Source organism: Triturus cristatus, chromosome 9 (assembly GCF_964204655.1).
Source record: "Triturus cristatus chromosome 9, aTriCri1.1, whole genome shotgun sequence".
Taxonomy (NCBI): domain Eukaryota; kingdom Metazoa; phylum Chordata; class Amphibia; order Caudata; family Salamandridae; genus Triturus; species Triturus cristatus.
Genome location: NC_140592.1, coordinates 134,935,315 through 134,959,046, shown reverse-complemented (window position 1 = coordinate 134,959,046; position 23,732 = coordinate 134,935,315). Strand labels below are relative to the sequence as shown.

Sequence of the window (23,732 nt, the reverse complement as noted above, 5' to 3'; positions counted from 1 at the left end):
GGGCACCGTCAAATGCAATGAGTGTTGCAGTGGCACTTCCACCACAACACCCACTGCACGCCCCTTTCATGTTAAACTTAGCCTGAAAGGGTGCCGTATGTACAAGGCAGCTTTAAGCCACGTTAAGTGGCTTAATGCTGCCTTGTACATAAAGCAAGTCCCCTATCGCCACTGGAACGTCACAAAAAGTGACGTTCCCGTGGCAATAGGGGCTTGTATATATGCCCCCAATTTTTTTTTTACAATCTTTAATACTTGATAATACACATTGAATCTAGGTGCTTTCAAACTATCACCACACAATGTGCTCTACACAAGGGTAGTTTAACAAAAATGACTAAATTCAAGATTTATATTCTACTCATTTGATTATAATGTTAGCATTCATTATATTGTTTTGGGGATCAAGTAAATAATTAGAGAGCAAAAGACCCTTCTTTTGGGAGACTGTCAATAAACAGGAATTCATAAATACTGAAGACGTGGGGGCTCTGCCAAGGTCACATAAATGTTGAATATCATAAACGAGGACTGCTCTGGAAAAAGCCAGTTCATAAAAAGTACATTCTTTAGTTGAAAGTTAATGTGTTTCAACTTTTGTAATTGATAAGTATAGATTACAGGTAGGGAGTATTCATAGGGACTCACTTGATCCGCAAACAACAGTGTTTTCCTAGAGAGAATGACAATTGTGTGAGAGTTAGAGGTGTGGCAGGTAACACGCAGGATGGTTTTGGTTCAAAATGCTATTGAAAAAGTTTTATTATTCAGAAAAGATGAAGTTATAGCATATTTGTAGTCTAAATAATGGACAGAAAATTAGACAGAAAACTATGGGACTTAGGGGGCATATGTACAAAAGAATGTCAGAGCACAACTTCAAGCCAAAATAGCTAACGCTGCGCTCTGCCATTCTTAAAACGCAGGTATGCTCCGTATTTACAACAATATGGTGCATCCTTGCGATTTCCCTAGTGCTGGCGCTGAACTCAGCTGCCTAACGGCAACGCAGGCACCCGGTGCTTGCTGTGCCTGCATTGAGGGAATGATTGTTCATGTGCAGAAAGGTGCACATAAACAATCCAGAATGGCGATTGGTAACTTTTATGTGTGCAGCACACATAGAAGTTGCACATCGTCATTATTTAAATGATTTGTTATGTGCAGGAAGGTGTCCCTTGGCGTCCCATGGTGTTTTGCTGTTTCCATGTGTGCTGCACAATGCAGCACACATAGAAACAGCAAAAAGGAGGAGAAATAAAGCATTTCGCCTCATTTCGCCATGTTAGGTCCAGGTTTTCCCTGGTCTTAATATTGGCACTGCCTCCTTTTTACACCCCCCTTGTAAATAGGGGGCAGCATCAAAATCAATAGGTGTTGCGGTGAAACGCCCACGCAACACCTATTGCTCACCCCTTTCACACTATGCTTAGCGTGTAAGATAGCCTTATTTACAAGGTACCATTTAAGCCACGCTAAGTGGCGGCTTAACGCTGCCTTGTAAATAAGGCGAAGAACCTTTCGCCACGGAAACGTCAATCAAAGTGATGTTCTTGTGGCGATATGGGCTTGTAAGTAGGCCCCTTAGTACATCAGAAGTGTCGGGAGTCAGGAGTGTTATACGCAGGTCAATAAAATGCTCACATCATAATGGTGCTGATTTGGCAGGCAGGTGTCCTGTGAGTGGTGGAATAAAAAGGCTGAAAAAAGGGATAAAACAATGGGCAGGTGAGTTGTGCTGTTGTTAACTACTACCCTCTCTATGTGGAAAAAACTAGCTATGAAGTGAAGGGCAGCATTATTCAGCACAGATACAGAATCTGATGCATGAACATGTCAACAACAATGGGCAATTTAACCAAGGTGATCCTTGTGATGACTAGGGAATCGTAAGTAGATCTCGCGTCACCAGCTTCAGTCTCCCAGCCCAATCTTGTCCCTGTCATGGTAGTTGCTGCACTCTATATCCTGGCAATTGGTTCTTTCAATAAAAATATTAACAAAGCACGAGACCTCATTGCCCAGTCATTCACGGTATATGTATCATGTCCTGGGATACCTATATTATAATGTAGAGTAGCATTTCAACATACAACGGGGCATATTAGCAAGACCAGGACATCTAACCTGGGCTCCTATTGGAATTCTATAACGCATATTATCAAACCCATTATCGCCGTTTTAGCGGCAGTTTCCTGCCGCTAAAACAGCGATAATTGTATCGCCGGTCTTGGTAATATGCCCCAACATTCTGTGCATGATAGGAAATGTATGACACCTTTTTCTGCTACAGCCAATTTCCATTTAGTGTGCAGTGATGGTCTTATCTAGGAGACTTAGATATGTGTGGACAGCGGTAGGGCCCAGTGGCCCTAGACTTTATAATATATCTTAGGTGCTGTCATCACCCTCATTTATGTCAAAGGGAGGGGGCAGAGTTCCCTCATCATCCTGGTTATGTTAACCAGAACTGATTGTGCACTGCAGAACATGTGAATTCTACCCTAAATCTCAGAACAACCCAAACTGGTGAGGCACAGGTTAGGTTTCTCTTTCTCAAAAAATGAATTGACATAGGCAGGGCATGTCTTTGTCATTATTTTCACAGTTGACCATTTGGGAAATACCTAGATTTTAACAAAATTCACTGGACCCTCACCCAAGACAATTTTCACTAGTCCGTAGACCTCAATTTAAGAAGAGATCCTGTTAGTGAGTCATTTACGGACCCATTTACTAAACTTAAATGTAAACTCAGTGCAGCTATGGAAGTTGAGCCAAAAACACAAAATCGTAGAACATCTGGTCTGTAATGTTTAAATGTTTTCTGTGTTTTTATGCAATGGCTCACATTAGTTATTTATTTATTTAGCATTTTCATAAAGAGAAGTTCCACCAGCAAGATGCTAGCAGAGTGTTTGAAGAATATTTTACGACATTGGTAATCTCTATACAAACAGTCTATGTGAAGTGCTAGTGAAATATATAATAATAGAAGGGAAGGAACGAGACTTAATTTTAGCAAAAGATGACATCCAGGAGGTTAACCAACAGATGAAAGAGAGAAAGTAATGTTCAGCTTTACAGGAGGTCGTCAAAAGGTATTTGCGGGTGTTGTCGGAGGCACATACTTTGCAACATGCAGACCTTTGTTTCCTGCAGGAAAATATGACGTTACAACGCAAACAATTACAATGCACGCCTTTACAACACAGTTTTTACATCGCAACTACCATTGCAATGCATGATTTTACAATGCATGCCACTACAACACATTTTTAGAAACTACCATTACAACGCATACCATTACAAAACAAACCATTACAACGCATACCATTACAATGGCAATTCTTTTGGGGCAACAGTAGGGTAAATGTTGGATAGTGTAGGGGTAAAAATTACTATTCCCACTCCAGTGAGTGCAACAGTAGGGCAAGTGTTGGATAGCGTAGGGGTAAAAATACTATCCCCATGTACCCCAGAACCCATACTCAACCTAAAACTAAAACATCCCCATTACTTACATTATAATGCGTTGTAATGGAATGTGTTGAAATGGTATGCATTGTAATGGCATGCATTGTAGCGACATGGGTTGTAATGGCATGCGTTGTAATGGCATGCGATGCAAAGGCAGCTGCGTTGTGACATCTGTGTTGTAAAGGCAGTGCGTTGTAATGACTGCGTTGTAATGGTTGTTTCCTTTCCTGCAGTGCTTGTTAACTGGTATACTGAAAATGTATGTTATTGATTTACTCCAGTTGTAAGATGTACTTTTCAGAGTGAATCCACCTGAAAAGACTATCAGAAACTTTCAGTTAAATGCTAAATCCATTGTTGCCAGATCACCCCACACTACAGGACACATAGCTTCATGTTCTTGATTAATAGAGTAGCCCATTTGGGAGTTGTAGTCCTTGTCTGCTTCCATTGCACAATTTTAAATAATGCACCTAAAATAATTTGAAAATTGTCAGGCCATGGCCACTAAAAAGATGTCCTTGTGACAGTGGCACAGACTAGGAGCTCAGCTTCTACTTTAAGTGACTGTGCCAGTGGGTAGACATAGGCTGTCTTTTGAGTTTTTATAGAGTTTTGCAATTGTGACCAGTCATGGAGAGCCACCACTGAATTCACATGTCTAATTCAATCAACTTATACTTTCCCCTAGCGCAACGAAGTGGTGGTGCTCAGACTCAAGCTTTTAATGGTAAGCATTGACTCACTCAGTATTGTAATTAATAACTTGCATATTGCATACCACAGTCCAAATATCATTCAGAATGTGCTGTAACTTTTCCAATTTTATTCACAGAAAGTGTACTGCATTTTTATTTATTATTCAAGGTAGACTCTGTTATTGTCCATGTAATAGGAGCCAAAGTCTAATTTTCTTTAATGTACTAAGGGACAAACTACTTAAATATTTTGTCACGTTTGCATCACAAAAGTGATGAGAACCGAAGCAAAAAAAAATATTTTCTAGTGCAAAACTTTTATTAGATCTACTTTGCATTGCTTTGAATAAAGAAGGTGTGCCAAGGTAGTACATCCAGGTCCCTTGCGAGGAAACCTGGTTTTTGATGCAAAGCCCTATGTACTAACATTTGTAGAAAGGGTTTTGCAACACAAACTACATCTCTTTGAGTCTGGCATTAAAAAGGAGAATGCTTTTATTTCTCCAAACGTATCTGACTTTGCATGTGTCCTGCACTGTACAGCACACATTCAAAGTAGGAAAAGTTCTAAAGGTTGTATAAGCATACTACAGGAAGGCTATCCATGTTTGCATGGGGCTAGGCAGCACAATGAAAGAAAGCAGGAGTGCTATATCCTAGTAGTTATGGTGCTGTCCTTCACTCTCTCTTTCACTCAGCACAGCGCAGTAACCTTGGTTGCTAGGGTGCGCGTCGCGACAGCTTTGTAGATCTGCCCATCTGAGTCCATGTATTGTATTTCACTGTACTTCACAACCAGTCTCTTCTCATCAGCGAGAACATTTCCATCGCCTTCCATGCCCTTGCCACTATTGGTTACGTTTAACCTTTGCCCATTTTGCTCATCTCCATCTTCCATTTATTCATTTGCCTTAATCCTTCTGTTTGCCCCAACATCTCTGAGCCCCTACATATCTGAAACTCCTTTTTCAAAATCATTTCACCATCTCTTTTCCCTTTTGTTTTCCTGTTCCTCTGAAAACCCCATGTCACTCTTTTTGGGCAGCCCCAGATCCTTACGTTTCTTAGGTGTTAGAGCCCTAGACTCAGATCAGGGATTAAAGATCATATACGCTTGGAGCTCATTGTTACCATTCTCATCAAATGTGGAGTGCTCAAAGAGGCAGGTGAATCCTACAGGATGCACACATTCAGGGCCGGCTTTAGCATTGGTGGCACCCAGTGCGACAATCTTTGTTGACCCCCCCCCCATGACCTTCTTTTTCATAGATCCCCTGAATACCACTCTCCAATGGTGCTCCACATCTCCCCTTAGCCCTACTCTCACAATTATTTACTTTATAGCGCTACTCAGCCCAGAGAGCCAGAGCGCTTTACATCACAAACACATTATACAGAGATAATAGGTCATACAAGTGTGTAAATCAATGTATAGGAAATGTTATTTTAGACAATGAGGACTACAAGGCATATGAATCACATATCATTCATACTGGTAGGCTTTATATGTTGAGACTTCTTGTTTTGGAGAAACAAAGGGGAGGGTTTACTGTGTTTTCACACAGCACAGTCCTCAAGGTGTTGTGCTGTGTTGCATGAAAAAGAGAGTGCAAATAGTACCATACCTACTAAAATATGGTGCTGTTGCTCTCTCCTCAAGTGCCAACTTACATAATGGTTGCCTTTCCCCAATGCACACACCAATGCACAATAGTGCAAAGGCGTGTCTATGTGATCAAGCATAGGTTTTATACTGGAAGCGTAACCTTCCAGCACTAATTCTATGCTTTGACAAAGATTAACACTTTACCACTTTTCAAGTGTGCTGCACTGTACAGCACAAATACAAAGTTGGAAAGGTTTGGAGCAAGTAAATCTGTTCTCTAACCATGAGGATGTGTAATTGTTAATGAAAATCCCATTCTAAAAAAGTTTGTAGAAAGGGATTTGAGTCAGAATCCATTGGTGGGGGCATAGGAATGTCCATGTAAAACCCCATGACATGCCTTCTTGACACAAAGAAGCATATATTACTACTTATGTTACCTTGGTGCTACATTTCAACACAATTCAGGTTTTGCTATGGAAAGTAAACCCCATAACAACACTTTGCATCAGGTTTGCTTCACTTCTGTGATGAACACCAGACCCAAAGTGTTAGTAAGTCTGCCCATTAAACTAAGGATTTGAAATGTAACACAATGATTGTGGTGTCATACTAATACAATTTAATTAGTACCTAGAGGAACCACTTTTATCAATGTTAGAATAGTGAACGATTGAGTAAGAAAGCAATAAGATTCCAAACCTATGCCAATCAATTTGCATGCAGCGCTTTGGTGCCAATTGCTCAATGTTCTATAATCGAAGTCTTGTAGCTTATGTAATCCAAATAACAAAACAATCTCTGTGACAAAAGCAGTACCCCTCTGAGCGACCTACACAAATACAAATTTGTGGTTTGCAGCGGGAACATTAACACTCTATGCTACTCTATCATGAGTCAAAACTGTAACTATACAAATCATAACTCTCTTCAATGAGTGCATGAGCAACCAGAGATACCATGTTATAGGTCCCTGAAAAATGGCAGGCACAAAAAGATCCCAGCAGGCTGCTATTAGTTTGCCTCAGCATGTCAAAGGGCAATTCTTCGACTTTGACACCCAGTGCGATGACATTTGACGCACAGTCCTAAAAACAGCACTGACCGTTTGAATTATAAGACAGCAATAATCAGGGTTCAGAGAGCCTCTCTGGCCTCTTGGCCCGGTGCCACTGTACCTGCTACACCAAGGGAAACTACACATCAGCATGCAATTTACTCATGTGCTAAAGCAAGATAGAACTGCAAAAAAGGGAGTGTGGCTATTGGGTTGCCACCTTTCCCAGATTTTCTACTAGTAAGGTGGAAATAAACAGCTTTCGGCGAGTATCCTAACTTTGTGTCATAGGGACATTAAAATACTGGTCTGCCAGGAGCTATTCCTACCTGAACCAAAGCCTCAAATATATAATTATTATTACCATGATGAGCCAATCTGATTATAATATACAGGACTGGAGCTCGGCTCTACCTTGCACTGCAATAATGAGGTCAAATATAGCACAGGTTTTCTGTGCCTACCGGCCGGCTTGAAGAAAGCAGCTGTCCCATCCACTACAAATACACTGCAGCTCGCCATTAGTCATCTTTGATGACGTAACCATGTGAACACAGTTGTCCCTTTTTTATTTCACTATAAAAAATGTCATGAAAATGAAAGAGAGACAACGGTGATCTAAATGCAGACTTTTCGGAAATGCGACCTGTGCCAATTTCAGAGCGCAAATGGCACCCCTGAGAATTGACACCTGGTGAAGTGGCATTGGTCGCACCGCCCTAAAGCCGGCGCTGCAAACATTTATACTGGGAATCATTAACTTAGAGAATCAATGCAATATTTTCTGTAATCAACAAGAACCTGGAAGATCCATTAATAGGGCTGTATAGGAATCATTACTTTTTTACACTGTTCTATGCCAGGTAAGGACCTCATTTATGAATATTGTTGCCTCGCTGTCGGAAAATAGCGATGCAACACTTTTCATACCACCATCCTTGCGACACCATGGATGCACTGTATTTACTGTACGGCGCTCCATGTCCAAATGATTTACAGATACATCAGGAATCCTGACGTATCTGTTGGCGCAAAAATAGCCCATTGCTGGAGTGTGTCTGAAAACAGATGCTACTCCAGCAATGTGCTTTTCACATGGGGCAAGTGCCATGTGAAAAGCCCTGCATCACCCCTTACACCTGCTTCAAGCAGACGTAAGGATTTGACGTAGTGACGCCCTAGAAGTGACGCAGTGAAATCTCATAGATTTTGCTGTGCCACTTCTATGTGGCTTTGTTGCGATGGAACGCCCACCCTGGATACATTATACCTGCCACAGGTATAATGTAGCACAGGGGTTTACAAAGTGATGCATCTGCCTAGATGTGTCACTTTGTAAATATGGGGGCAGAGGTGAAAGGGCCTCATAAAAAAAGCCCTAAGTCTATATGTTTGCTCAACAGGTTTTACTGGCTTGGCATTGACAGTAATAATTCCATAAATATCTTTTTACAATGTTGAGATCATGTATGTGTGAATCACACTGTCATTATAGTCACGCCAATTCATTGTTCTCTTGTTCTGGTACATACTCATAGCGCATAAATGTGGTATAGAAGTCTAAATCATAATTTTCTGAATATTATTATAATTTATTATTACATAATTTATCTATTAATTCATAATTTATTATTTATAATTCATATTCAGTACTTCATTTATAAAACAATATGTGGCAAGGCCCAAAATGTTTCTTAAGTGCACACACCAACTAGTGACAGAGCTGCCCCGGGTGTCTATCAGAATACCGGAGCAACAAATTTCGTGCAAATACCGAGTTAAAAATATTGATGACAAAAATATCGTCTACCTATGCTTATAATGGTAAGTACAAAACTATTGGAACAAAAATATTGTTGATGCTACTAGCGGTAAAAATAATACAAAAATATCAATTTTCCTTGTATATAGCATATATATAATGAACATTAATATAATGTAAAATAACTTTTTTTAAATATTTACAAATATATATAAATATATACTCATTCAAAAACAAACACACTCACACATATATATATATATATATATATATATATATATACATGTTTATCTACACATATGTAATGTAACACTATTAATAAAAATATCTATTTTAATTTATATAAATTTTTGTAAATTATTGTTTTTTTATGTTAGTATTATAAAAAGCGAAATATATCTATATCTATATATATATATATTTAAATAAAAATAAACAATATGAAAACAGAAGTGCAAAACATCAAGCTAAACTACATATTAGTAAAATAAAAAACAACTTTAAAATTAAAGAAAATTAAACATATTTCTAAAATTATAAAAAGTAATTATTAATAAACAAAAAATGTAAAATTTAAACAAATAATACTAATATATATATATTTCAACTATTATAAAAATAAGTATTTAAATCAAAAAATGAAACCATACACTATTCCCACTCCAGTCTGTGCAACAGTAGGTAAAGCATTGGGTTTCGGAAGGGGAACATTTACTATTCCCACTCCAGTCTGTGCAGCAGTAGGGAAAGCAATGGAATTCAAAGGTGTAAAATGTACTATTCCCACTCCAGACTGTGCAACAGCAGATACAGCATTGGGCTTCAGAGGTAAAATGTACTATTCCCAGTCCAGTCTTTGCAACAGTAGGGAAAGCGTTGGAGTTCGGAGAGGTAAAATTTACTATTCCAACTCCAGTCTGTGCAATAGTAGGGAATGCATTGGACTTTGAAAGTGTTAAATGTATAGTTCCCACTCCAGTCTGTGCAACAGTAGGGAAAGAGTTGGACCTCAGAAAGCGAAAATGTACTATTCCAACCCCAGTCTGTGCAGCAATAGGGAAAGCGCTGGGCTTCAGTAGCTAAAATGTACTATAAACACTCCAGTCTGTGCAGCAGTGAGAAAAGTGTTGGACTTCAAAGGGGTTAAATTTACTATTCCCACTCCAGTCTGTCCAACAGTAGAGAAAGTGTTGGACACCAGAGGGGTAATATTTACTATTCCCACCCCTGTCTGTGAAGCAGTAGGTAAAGTACTTCACTTCAAACCCATAGCATAATTTGCCAACCCAACAGCCTGCATCAAACATACAATGTAAAATAAAAGCCTATTAAACAATTACATAATCATTAAAAAATTGAATAATTTATAATCAATTATTCATTATTTGGTACTTAATGAGCTTCCCACCCTGTACCCCTACAAATCCACAACCCGCACCAAATTATAACTTAAAAAATATGATAATCACTCAATGTTTGTAATTAACCTTCAATTAAATTTAATACATGAATAATACTTATTAATCAATTATAACTTAATAAACTTCCCAACCTATACCCCTACAAACCCAACATCCTGCACCTAAAATATTACTTAGAAAATAAAACTCTTACAGAATTTACATCATTAACAATCAAATAAATGGTTATTAATACATTAATAATTAATGATCAGTGAATTATTACTTAATTAACTTCACACCCTAAACCAATACAAACCTAACACCTACAATGTAACTTAGAAATATAATAATTACATAATTTAGATAATTAATGATCAATTAAATAATACATTAAAATTAAATATAATTATTTATACCTAAATAACTTCCCACTTTATACCCCTACAAACCTCACAACCAGCTACAACACTATGAATTAATATTAACAATGAAATACAAAATTTATAAATGACTTTATAACTTAAAAGATATATTTAGAAATATTTAAAACAATTATACAAACAATATTTATCATATAAAATTAATATATAAACTAAAACGCAAAATGATACTTAAAAAACAATATTTTATAAAGCTGTATTATTGAAAACCATATTAACAGCTCAGATATTACTTACCTAAAGCGCTGATATTTTTGGCAACGATATTTCTGCATTATGATATTCGTGTGTCACGATATTTAAAACTTGTAGCACAATATTTTTAAATGGATATTTTGTCCAAATACCGCTGCCCCTTCACTACTAGTGTTTATCAATGCCATTGTGAATGTCATCGGTGCTGGCACCACCGTGCCTTTTAGTGGTCCAGTTTGGTGAGAGAAAACAGTGGCTGGATATGACTCATTTGCACCAGGCATTCCAGTACTTATCTCTGGTCTGAGAAGACCAGGAATGAGCTGCTCCCTCACACTAATGTCACAATAGTCATATCTTTATGATGCAACATCAGTGAATCGCAGGGATCTGAATTGCTGATGTATGAGTGGCTTTCTATGAAATTTATATAATGACACCTATCCCCCAAATGTCAACATTGGGAGACACCCTGGTATACTGTGTCTGCCTGCTTTATGTCTCTGCTTCACACTCCGACTTAACTCAGACGGAATTCAAACAAGAGTAGTTAACATCAACAAGATAAACTACTTACTACTGTCTTAAAAGCTTTCATTGATTTGCAGTCACACACCCTTCATTTAAATAAGGTGCCTTTGTATAATTTAAGCATTCACAGAGTGAGAGAAAACATGGGAGCTAACAGATCACAACTAAGAGGTCGATTCTGATGTCGTTCGGAAGGGCTCCAAATCGGATTCAGGTTTGCCATTTCCGATCTGGAACCCTTGTTGCAGACCGAATCGTACACAGTTCCCAATGACCAATTACGAGGCCCGGAATATGGTAGGGCTTTCTGAATCGGTTCCGAAAGGCATTCGGACATGTCGCGTCTTTCAGAGCTGAATCGTACAGCTCTATGGACTCGGTTTCCAAGCGAGCGAGTACGATGACCGATTCAGGCAGCCGTTCCGATTTGGTTTCTCTGGAATGAATCGGCTGCCGGAATCTTTCTTTGGGCCCCATAGTAGGGCACTCTTCACCCGGAGCCCTTCGAATTGGGGCCATGGGGGAACCCATGGGTCCCCTCTTCCCAACCATGCACAGTGTGGTAGGCTTCATGGGGTGCAAGGTTTTCACGATCAAACCACCCCTTTCTTCAAGGGGAGACTGTGTTTGGAACAGAGGCTCCCATTGAGGTCAATGGGAGTCCGGCCAAATCGTATCCGGAAGAATCCGGATACATCCAAATCGCTTGGTCGGACTGTCCCAATCCGAGTCATCTAGAAAGCATTCCGGGACCGATTTGGTAGGAATGCTTTCCAAATTACATCGGAATCAACCCCTTAGATGCAACTCTATGCTATTGATGCAAAATAGAGGCAATTGATAACGCAGTACCAGCATCATGATGGTTCATCTACTTTTATTGTTAAGTACACATTAAGCTGAAAGTACCCATGTCAAAATGTATACATTCTGAAGGAAATATAATGCAAATAAGACGAGACATGCTGCTGCTGGAAGTTCTGTGACTATTTGCTAATTACAAATGCTCAGAACTTGTGATTTTCAAATTGCTATTTGATAATTGCTTTTTGTGATTCGCATTTTAAGATCCAAGGGCCAGAAGTACAAAGCATTTTTGGGGTCGAAAACAGCCTGATTCACAGACTCAGGCAATTTGTGACTGCAAAAATTCTGTTTTTTTGTACAAAAACCAACATGGAATACTACAGAATCACAATTTTGGTTTACTACTCTGCATTTGGAAGGGGTGCGTTTAGAGTGCCTATGCCAAATACCAAATTTCAGTGGTATGTATTAATGTTTGGCAACCAAATTCCAATCCCAAAACATGAATAGTTTACCACCAATTCAAAACTGGTGGTATCTCTTTTGCAAATGGGAAATGAGAATTAAAAAAACTTGTTTTAAAGCAGGCAGTGGTCCCAAAAACAATTGACTCCTCTTAAAAAATGAAAGTTAAATATTATTAAACACATCCTGTGTCCTTGAAGGAAAACAGTCTGCATTAAAAAAAAAACAATAAAAAGGTTGGCTTACTTAAAATCTATACTAGATATTGCAGTCTGCTGACCCTAGCAAAGCACCATTCCTGTGATGGCTGCAATTCCTGGAGGGTTGCAAAATGCAACCTACCTCATTAATATTCATGAGTTGGGTCGATTTATGACCTATTAGGAATTTGTATTTAGATGAACATGTATCATATTTTAGGAATAGTGATTTCCTAATTTCGATTTGCAATTTAGGAATCAGTCTTCACAATCTTAGTACATATGGCCACAATCCTGTACGGATTCCGTTTGCTTGTGCTAAACTAGTGAAAGCATGGATTTTATGAGTTCATGCATGCCAACTATGACATTTTGTGACTGGTTACCAGTTTTCAACTGGTTACTGACTGGCAAAACATTGTAAATCTGAGCTTAGCTTCTCATCGCACAGCCAACTACTTCAATGATATGAGCAACAATATAATAGGCATCATATATTTTCCAAAAGTTTCACATTAGGAACCACACATTTTCCATGTTATCCACATTTTCGCAAAAAATGCCATGCATTCTGTAAGTTTCAACTTGGAAAAAAGTCCAAATCTCAGTCTAGATACGTATCTGGATTTTAGAGTGTAACAATCAGTTATGTATATGGGACTATTTGCACAGAAGTTGACAACACATACTTTTTGCGCTGATTTTAAACTTTTAGGAAATAAAAGGTGTTTAATAGATTTTAATAGATTGTTGCTTGGAATCATGACATATTTGAATGTGTGGTGACAAATTAAATCAGGAAAGACTATTTCCTCCCAATTGCAATTAGGTAATGACTATTTCTAATGTCTGAAACTTTTATTTTTATCACTGGTTCCTAGAGGGTTGAAAATCGACCTAACTCATAAATATTAATGAGATTTAATGAAGCAGATGTGTTTAAAACATTTTTTTTAAAGTTTAATTTTTTAAGAGCAGACAGTGATTTTGGTAAGTAGTCGCAAACCCAAGTTGCGATTCGGTAACGTGTTACCAAATTACAGTTTGGGTTTCATACATACGAAAGGGCCTGTTTGCAGTCAGACATGATCTAATTCTGTGAATTGGGCTGTTTGCTACCTCAAAAGGCTTTGTACATCTGTCTCTATGTCTGTTGCTGTTGTTGCAATACAACACGGGCAAAAAGTTACATCATTCTTTATTTGTTGAAAGCGAAGATTTTCTTCAGTCTCTCACTACCATTTTTCTGTAAAAAAATTGAGAAAATATATTTTAGAACGTAATACATAAAGCAAAAATAAGCAGTCAAGGTACAAAAAAAAGTAGCAAACGAAAATGCTTTCGCTACATTATAATAGAATCAAATGTAATCCTCTTGCACTTTACGCATAACGACAATGCTGGAGTAAGAGTCATTTATGAATCACAAGATTAGGGAGCAGCATGTAGCTGTGCCTGCGTAAAAAGTTCAAGGTATATGTATGCTGTGCCTTCTGCATTCATTTGATATCGTGGCATTACAGCAATTTGACTGCAGTTGTTCATTTACCCACTAAAATTTAAATATTTCTTTCCTCAGCACGACAAACAAATATAGGCAGATCACAGAGCTTTGGTATGTATCATTTAACTTTTAAAATATTTGTACTCCTGCATATGATTACTTATCTTGTTTTTGTCATCTCTTGTGTACTAAACGTTATTAAATGGCTGTGGATTTGTTCAGAGTAATTAATTATTTACCACGCTTGTCAAAACTCCCACTACCTGTTACATAATCCGAACACATTGTTTCTAACTCAAATGGATCATGAGTTACCAGCTAAAATGTACCATGTGTGGGTGGCACAGTGTCAGACACTGTGCCAAGTATAACACACATATTGCGTTCAACCAGCAAGAATAGCTTGGATGATAGCATTTTTGAACATCAAGGACTGCTTTGAAGACACTGTAAGTAGATATAACCTTCAGCCACCGTACACCATGTTCTATATGTGCCTTCATGTCACACTACGGGCAGACCTTCCTACCTCCCACTATATATTGTATTCAATGTGTCACTTTTCTGTGAAAGTTTACGATTGGTTTATCTTTATCATGAAACACTATTCAAGGCTTAAAAAATACAACTAAAAACACAGATAAAATGACAAACTTTGCTGCCATAGGGTATGTGAACTACCTTTACCCCACCCAGTATCTACAGCAAAGCATTTAAACTGTACCTTTGTCAGGTGCACAATACATAGGAAGGCCGATTATAGACTAATCATTTTGACTATCGCACCCCAACACTTTGTGCAAACACAGTACATTCTATTGGTTAACATATTATGGAAACAGCATATTTTCAGTCACAGACCGAGGTCTCAACCCTTTACATCTTTATCCACAACATTAGGGGCTTGAATTAGAGTTTGTTGAAGAGGGTGCTCTATTGTAGTTGCTTCGGGGTACCCTCTCTCCAAAACCCTCTGTCTGCTCGCCTTATTTACAGGCAGGCAGACCTTCAGTATGTCGGTGATGAAACATATCTCCACCTCCTTCGCTGACATACTACTATAACACTAAGGGGCCAATTCTGATTTCTGCCGGAAGGGCTCCGAACGATGGTCGGAGCCCTTCCGACCGAATTGGGACGTGTCGGCCGGATTCCTTTCCGACCGAGCCATTCCGATGGGCTCGGTCAGAAAGGAATCCGACTCGTATTTCCGGATGGCTGACGACAGGCTCGGAGAATCCGTCCGCCATCCAGAAATCCCTCAGTACTACCCCGGCCGCCTCTTTACGACCGAGGGAGTACGATGGCAGTTTTTCACTGCCTTTTCGTGCTGGGCTTCATGGCACAAAAAGGCAGTCAGAAACTGTCTTTGGGGGCCCCCAGTAGGGCCCCCATTGGTGCGAGGCTGCTGAATGGCGGCCTGGGGGCACCTATGGTGCCCCTCTTTTGAACCCTGCACCCGGTGGCAGGCACCTTGGGGTGCCGGCCACAGGGTGCAGGGATTAACTGCACCCCTGCTTTTCACAATGCAAGCATGCATTCCACTTGGAATGCATGCTTGCAGTGTGAAGTATACGAGTGCGACCGAACCCTGTTCGGTCGCATCGTACTTACAGGGTCGTAACCGACGACAGCAGGTTGGTCGGTTACGGCTCCTGTTCACATTGTAATCAGCCCCTTAGAGGGGATGTCGTTACATGCCTTTTTTCCACTGTTTGTCATTGCCATGTAAAACCAGGTAGTGAGGGACAGTAATAAAACAACTAAATATTGACCCCACCTACCACCATAGGAGAAAGGTCCTATGGTGTGGGGTTATGAAAACTTTTAAAAAGTTTGTTGGACTGCCGTCATGTTTGACAGTACCGTCCATAAAACTTTTAACACTGACTGAAACCACCATGACAGCTGTTCCTGTCAATGACTAGGAATGTCTGCTGGGCTGGTGAACGTCTCTAAATGTGAAGGATGGGTGCTCCGTCAAGGCAAAGGAGTATTTTACTCCATCGCCCTGACGGAGGACACACCATACTCCATGATTTTAATTAGGCCCTATGTGTAGATGGCTGTCTGCTTCTTTCTAGAGTACTTACTATCCATGTATGCTTAGTGCAGCAAAGATTTCAACCCTTTCCCTTGTAGTAATTGCACAGAATAGATGAAATCAGAGTAGTCTTTGAATTCAGAACCGTCTTTAATTATTTCTTGCATTAGCTTCACACATCCACACTCTGCATTGCACACTAATCGTATTTATACAGTGATGTAATTGATTGTGTCATATGTCATCTCATCAGTGATGTCATCAGTAATGTCATTTGTGATGTTATCAATGATGTAATTTGAGAAATCACCATTTCATATATCATCAATGATGGCATGGATGAGGTCTGGAACAGAGCATGTCAGGGGTGAAATATAGTTTGAGTAGCTAACCATAATTGCCCAGTTTCAGGGTCATTAGATGTTGTTTTCTAATCCTAGTTTCACTCCACTCTGTATTATTCAGGGAATCACCAATATACTTGGTAATGATTTGAAATAAAGTATTTGTGTTTCATTTAGGATTATGGTTAAAGTTAATCACAATCAATTTAATGAATGTATATGGTATCTACCATGAGGACTACTGATAATATGTTTAAAAAATAAATTACATTTTGTGTGTATTTATTACAATGGATATGTATATTAGCATATGTGTTAAAAACTGTTTATAATTTTCTTTAAATATAACAAGTATGGTTTGAATCAAACATTAGAATTACAATACATTGAATGTACAATTAATGTATTTGCATTTGACTGAACAAAAATACATTAAATGTATTTAATGTATTGTCTTATATAATACATTAAAATATGTGTATTTTAATACGTACATTTTAGATTATATCACAGAACATTAGTCTAGTTGTACCACACTCCCAATTAAACTAATTTCTGTGCAATCCTTCCTCACACATTTTCAAATATGTGCAGTGGAGATAATCCACTAAATTGATTTGATAATTTAATTTAGATTTGGCTTTAGTGTCAGGGAAAGACTATACATATAACTTATGTTTTAACCATTTTCAATACATGTATTTAATATGGTTAGATTTAATTCTATGGTGCAATTAATTAATTTGCTATAATTGCATTAAAATTAGGGAAGCAGTAATTATTAGGGCAGAGATAGGTTTGAGTATAGGACAAAGTAAGAGTAAGAAAAAGTAAAGGATCAAATTAAAATTTGGGCAGAAATAGGTGTGAAGTATAGATAGGAAGAAGAAAAGGAGACAATGCCAGGATGGGGAAAAGAAAGGTTGTTGAAGTAAAGATATTTAACCTTTAAATCTATCTAAATATAAATAATGTTACATGTAAACACAAGACCTAGCTGGGCTTGGACTATTTATCTTTATTCCAATTCTTGTTAACTTGTCATAGTTTTTAAGTTTAGAGGTGAGGTCAACCCATGATCTAAAATGCCAAAAGTAAACTAATTTCACAAAAAAACTTAATTACATCATCCCTTGATGGTAACATCCCTTCCTTAGGGTGTACCACAGACATTTTATAACATTTATTTGAATGAGAAAGCCTTACCTTGAGGCGGGCGCAAGGCTTTTAAGTCTAGGGACAAGAAAGGGGGTATTTTAGTGATAACACTACTGGCGTGCCAGTAGGAAATTGAATATTACCTCCCCGTTCCTGTTTAGGTTTCGCCTGCTCAGCACGGTGCTTGTGAAATCTATTGTATTCAATATCAATCTTAAAAGAGGCTTGCATCCCATCCCCTTGCTTTTCATTGGTTCCTGTGCTTGCCACTTACTTTTCCACTGTTTATATTGGCCATAGCTTCCTATTTTTCTGTTGTTCTTCCTGTGTTTGCTCTTATCAGCATCCCTAGACCCAAGTACTGTTTCCATCCACTTTGATGGAACTTCTTGTCAGCCCATCTGCAAAGACAATGCTCGAATCGCAACCCCCACTCAAAAATTCTCCCAGGGTGAAGCAGAGACACACTCTAGTGCTCCTTCACTAACCCTTCCCCCTGGGGCCATTGTTTTTAACTAATTTTGTTCTTATCATTATGTTTGGAAATACCCAGGACTAGAACCTGCGATATAAGCAGTTAGTGGGCTCCACTGTTATGACGAACAGAGCGGTAGGGTTGTGCAGGTGTTCATTAGAGCCTGTTTTCTAGCAAGATCGAACTGCATGATTGGACGGCATTTGTATTAACTCCCTTTCTCACCCCCCCCCATAGCTATTATCATGTACTCTTTACCCCAGGAAATAGTTTGCCCATGCAATGCACCCTAAGAAGCCGCTATGCATTCAGCCTCTTACACTGAAAGTGAGCTATTTTTGACGGACATCAGTCACCCTTATGCTAGTTCTATTCATATTTATTTATTTTATATTGTTTCCAGGGCGCTCCATTGGCTACTTAATAGTCTGTATTGCTGTTTTTCTTCAGAACACTTCTAGTGTTAGTAGCAGCTCAGAGTCATTCACGTCAAAGGGCGCCCATTTGTAGGTATATTGAGTGCACCTGTTTTGGACAACTTCATGTTGCAGGTATTAGTAAATCTTCATACTCTTGGTATTTACATGAGACGCAGAGTTTCAACCCGTGATGCACATTATGCGCTGATGGCATTACATTGTCTTCCCTTTTTAGCTGCAGAACTAAAGGACAGTCTGCTCTTCTCCCAGATTGCAGGACATGCAAAAGCTAGTAGAAGTGTGGGCTCCTCACCCACCACTCACACAGGGCTGACTCCGCATTCACACACCATTGACATACCCCTCACCAAACACTCACATTCCTCTCACCCTCCACCCAGACCTCTCACCTTGAACTCAAACTGCTCATCCTACACTTATACTATTGATGTACTGCTCACACTACACTCACACACTTCTTACCTTGCACAGGGTAACATCTCTTACCCTGTATATTCAGACAATTCTCATTCTGCACTAAACGCACAACAATCACCATGCATTGAGACACTTACACTCTGCACTTACACACTTATCAACCTTCATTCCTGCACCACTCGACTTGCACAGAGAGCACTCACACCATTCTCCCTGCACTCAATACACTGCTCCCACACCTCTCATTATTAATCTCATTGGTAAAACCTAACGCATTTACCAATGCTTGTTGTAATTGTAGTCTGTACATTTAGGTTTTTTTTTCTTCTTGGGAATGAATGCAACCTGCTTGATGTACTTGCCACTTCCTTGCTGATTCCCACATCTTTAGAAGTCTGGAGAAGCCTGTATGCAGTTTGGATGAGCTGGACTATGGAAATAAAATGACGCCATTATTACACTAAACTTTGTGTCAGTGAACTCCAACACGTACTTTATGAGCTCAGGACTTTTAGACATTCAGGAGGAAAATGAAGACTGACATATGGAAAAATAAAATCGGCTATGGCCTGCATCATTTTAGTTGCTGAAGGTCCATTGATCAGTCAGACTTGTAAATGGAGTGAAGCACAAACCCTCAGTCATGTAGTGCCACAACCTTATAAGGTCAGCGGTAATCTCTCCTTCTCTCTCATCATAGTATGCCATACTGGACCTTAGCAATGCAGAGGAAGTGGGAGAGGGCACAGATGATGTCAGAGGAAGGCTGCATCTGTTCCTGTTTTCAGGATCTCCAAGACATGTATCTGGCTGTGGAAAACCAGCAGGCTGTTGATCTGATATGAAGTTTGCTAGACTGATACTTCTGCGTCTCTTCCTTTCTACACCTATGGCTACTGATATACCTGTGAGGTGGAAAGGAGGCAAAGTGGTGCAGCTTCTAGGTCTACTGTTGGTGTTCCATTCAAAATCTCAGTCTTAATTAGAAATTAAAATTAAGGTTGGTAGAAGGATGTCTCCCCAAAATTATTAGAATTTATAATAAAGGTCACATAAGTTAGGTTCCTGTACATGCCAACTATATCCCTGTAATATTTGCAAATTTACCTAGCCATTGTCTCTTTTGATCTTGCAACACAGTCTGGGCCGACTAGTACCCAGAAGTCCCATTTCTAATATGCATGATATAGTGAGTAGGATCCTGGTTAATAACGCCAAGGATGAAGGGGCATATCATCAAGGCCAGGCGATAAAATTATCGTCGCTTTAGCGTCCATTTTCGGACGAAAAGCGGCGATAATTTTATTGCCTTATCAGCAAGGTCACGCTATCGCGTGAATCCTTGCCTTGTCGCCCTTTCCCCCAGTGCCCATCCTTGCATCTCTACTGAGATGCAAAGTGGGCGTTCCACCCCAAGATAACGGGAGAAATGTCGCTAAGAGATATTTCTCCTATTATCTAGCCACACGCTAACCTGCAATGCGACAAGAAAAGTAGCGATAACCTCGGTTATCGCTACTTTCCTTACGCCTACTTTTCAACTGACTCAGCCATGATATCCTATGGAAGGTGGATATCATGGCTAAGTCTGCCTTGCCCTATCAGCAAGCTTTCGCCAAACGTTGTGCGATTATCGCTGGATTTCGAGCGATAATCACACAGTTGGCAGCTTGCACATTGAATTTTATCGCTTTGGAGATAAGTGTTGCTGATAGCACGCTATCTCCGCGATAAAATTCAGCGTTGGCCGGCGATAATTATCCTCGCACTAAGAGCACTGAGCGATAATTATCGCCTGGCCTTGATGATATGCCCCGAAGTGACAAAAGGAAAAGAGTCTACTAGTTTTCCAGTAGATTTGTATTATTTTAGGCAATTTATTGTCTCTCTTGAGACCCTGATTGTCATAGACTCGGGACATCGGTGATTATGCAATCAGAATTACTAGTAACTGCCGAGATCAGTAATTCCTTGCTGCAGATTTAGATGGCCGCCATAGGTTGCCCCTTGAGAAAAGTGGAAAGACACATGAATCTGTGGTTGTGGACCTATTCTACAGGTTGTTTTTCCATTTTGGCCTATTTTACCTAAAGGTAAGTCCTCCTGCAAGCAAAAGCTATGATGAGATGATGCAAGATAAACTATAAGTTCACGACATTTCAATGTATTAAATGCACTTCCCACTTTAAAGTTGATGTAATATCACCATTGTATTTCCTTGAAATATTGTACTGGACGAATGGGAAAGCACTTTTGCAACAAAGAAAACCAATGTGTAATCATGTTTTTTAGTTGACGGAGATCCTCACTTCATTATTCAGCTGCCACGGCACAGGGAATCAATTTGTTTCAACATACAGGAGCAACCAGGAGTGATACTGAGCCTGGTGTTTGATCCAGTAACAGGTAGGCTTCTGGTCTCTGTATAAGAACTTGATGTGACCTCAGTTTCTATTTGTTTTCCATTGAACCAAATTTGACAATTATTAGCACGCCAGTAGTGGATTTAGGTGCAAACATTGCCCATGACACAAGAGTGAATTCATGTTTCTTATTAAATTGAATTTGCAAATCGATTTACTCATGCGTGGGTGGGGTTGGTGGTCTGGGGAGGGGATACTTTGGACAGACGATGAATACCCATAGGCATACAAGTTTGTGGATTTTTACAAACCTTTGCAGGGTTCAATTAAACCCTTTAGTTTACATTTCTGCAGAATAATTTCTACCAGGAGCAGCAGTATCCAGAGAGGCCAAAGTGTTGGTGCAGAGTAAGAGATTATTCAATAGGTATAATTGTTTTACCATGGAGAAACAAATGAAAACAAATGTGTTAATGTGGAATGTTACTAGTCTGAAATATTTAGGCACACATAAATGTGTACCTGTTACATTTTACACATGTGAGATTGTCATGTGAGGAATCTGGAATTCACAAGAGGATTCTAGGCTTACTGAAGGGTCAGCTTTGACTATTGCAGACACCATGGGCCGGTGTAGAATCATCTGTGAATTCCAACAAAGGTCTGAATTTTTCTTCAAATGTGAGAGTAAACCTGTGCGAGTCATTTTCCAGCTGTCAAGTTCTGGCATAATAATAATAATAATAATAATAATAATAATAATAAGAATATGATATCTAGAGCACATAGCTACCTCATTTGAGGCGTGCCAGTGTAGGTAACGGTGTCCACACACCTTCATGCAGTTATCCAACCCCCCTACTAAAAAACACAGGATTTAAGTTTTTTTCTGAACAGTTCTTCCACCTGAGACTGAAAAATTGCTAAGGGCAGAGCATTCCACAATTTAGGCGCTAGGTAGCCAAATTAATTTGCGCCCATATATATTAGGAACCATAGCCAACAGCTCCCCGGCTTATCTAAGGTCCCTTGAGGGTATGTAAGGTCTGACAAACGTTTGCAAATATCATGGACCATTGTTCTTCAAGGATTTATATCAAACGCATAATGCTTTAAAAGCGGATCTCTGTCTTACTTGGAGCCAATGAAGCTTCTGGAACACTGCCTCCATGGACGCACGTCGTGGCTGATCCACAATAAGCCTGGCGGCCGTCGTCTGCACTCTTTGTAATCTATCGATCCTGCTCTGTGTCGCTCCGAGGTATAACACATTACAGTAGTTTAGCCTTGACGCTATCAAGGTCCGAACCACTGACTTCCAGAGACGTTTTAAGGCATGGGCAAAGTGGGCTCTGGCCTAGGGCCCCAGCCTTCAGGGGGCCCCCTGATAGAGCCAGCTCAGTTCCGCAGAGAGTCTTGCCAGGGTGACCCTGAATAATTCTTACACAGATTGTAATAGACTCTCACACATCACCCATACTGAAAATAAATGGAAGGAAAACAGTATTTGAATCAGACATTTTGCAGAGAAATGTTGCGTTTGTTTAATTCTTTCAGATTAAAGCAGGAACTCACATAGTCATGTTTCACAGAGATTATCTTCATTAATATAAGTGAACTGCTGCTGTGTTACAGTATTGAAAACACACCTCACTATCCCTAAATATTAGATGTAAACACATTAAGAATATGGACCAGTGTGCCTGTTCACTGTCAGTGACCTGGCCAAAGAGGGCATGGAAGAGCTGAAAATGGATCATAAATTCAAAGCTGTTCCGAACAGGGGCCCCCAAAATACGTTTGGCCCAGGACCCCCAAAATCCTTAAGATGTCCCTGCTGACTTCCTGGACGCTTCAGGCAAGAAGCACAATATTTTTCTCATAGTGACAGCTTCAGCAGTTTTACCAGCATGTTGGAATAAAAAAAAAGCATAACAATATGCATATGTGGTGCATACAGGGGCGGCCGGTCGGGCCTTTTTTATTCACTGCTCTTTTCAACTGTCATTCATATTTTGTTTCCGCCCATGACCCCACACAGCATGACAATGGCTCCGCCCACTTCAGCTAGCGGCTCTCCTGCACTGTGATCAATGTCGTTTCGCCTGAACACACGTGAACCTCCGCATTAAAAAATATGCATTTTAATGGCACAAAATGCTGGGCTAATACTGACATTTGACAATTTATTTTTTATTCTTTGTTATTTTTCATTATTTGTATTCATTCTTGTGTGTTTAAATTGTATATTCAAGTTTAAGTCACAGTAATTGATAGCCAATAGTATCTTTTTTATAATAAGACTCACATGTAATAATTTTAAATATCATTTCTCGCAGTTGT

General features: G+C 39.3%; 1 protein-coding gene across 2 annotated transcripts in view; it reads left to right on the top strand.

Moving 5' to 3' along the window:
- The window catches only part of LOC146797519 (inter-alpha-trypsin inhibitor heavy chain H3-like), a 415,853-nt gene that overhangs the window by 309,359 nt on the left and 82,762 nt on the right, over window positions 1-23,732 (top strand). The window contains exons 15-17 of one of the 2 annotated variants that reach the window (XM_085624536.1): window positions 4,172-4,210; window positions 14,224-14,259; window positions 21,319-21,432. In XM_085624536.1, coding sequence (XP_085480662.1) covers window positions 4,172-4,210; window positions 14,224-14,259; window positions 21,319-21,432 — 189 coding nt within the window. The remainder of the gene's footprint in view (window positions 1-4,171; window positions 4,211-14,223; window positions 14,260-21,318; window positions 21,433-23,732) is intronic. The other variant, XM_085624537.1, reaches the window with a different exon arrangement.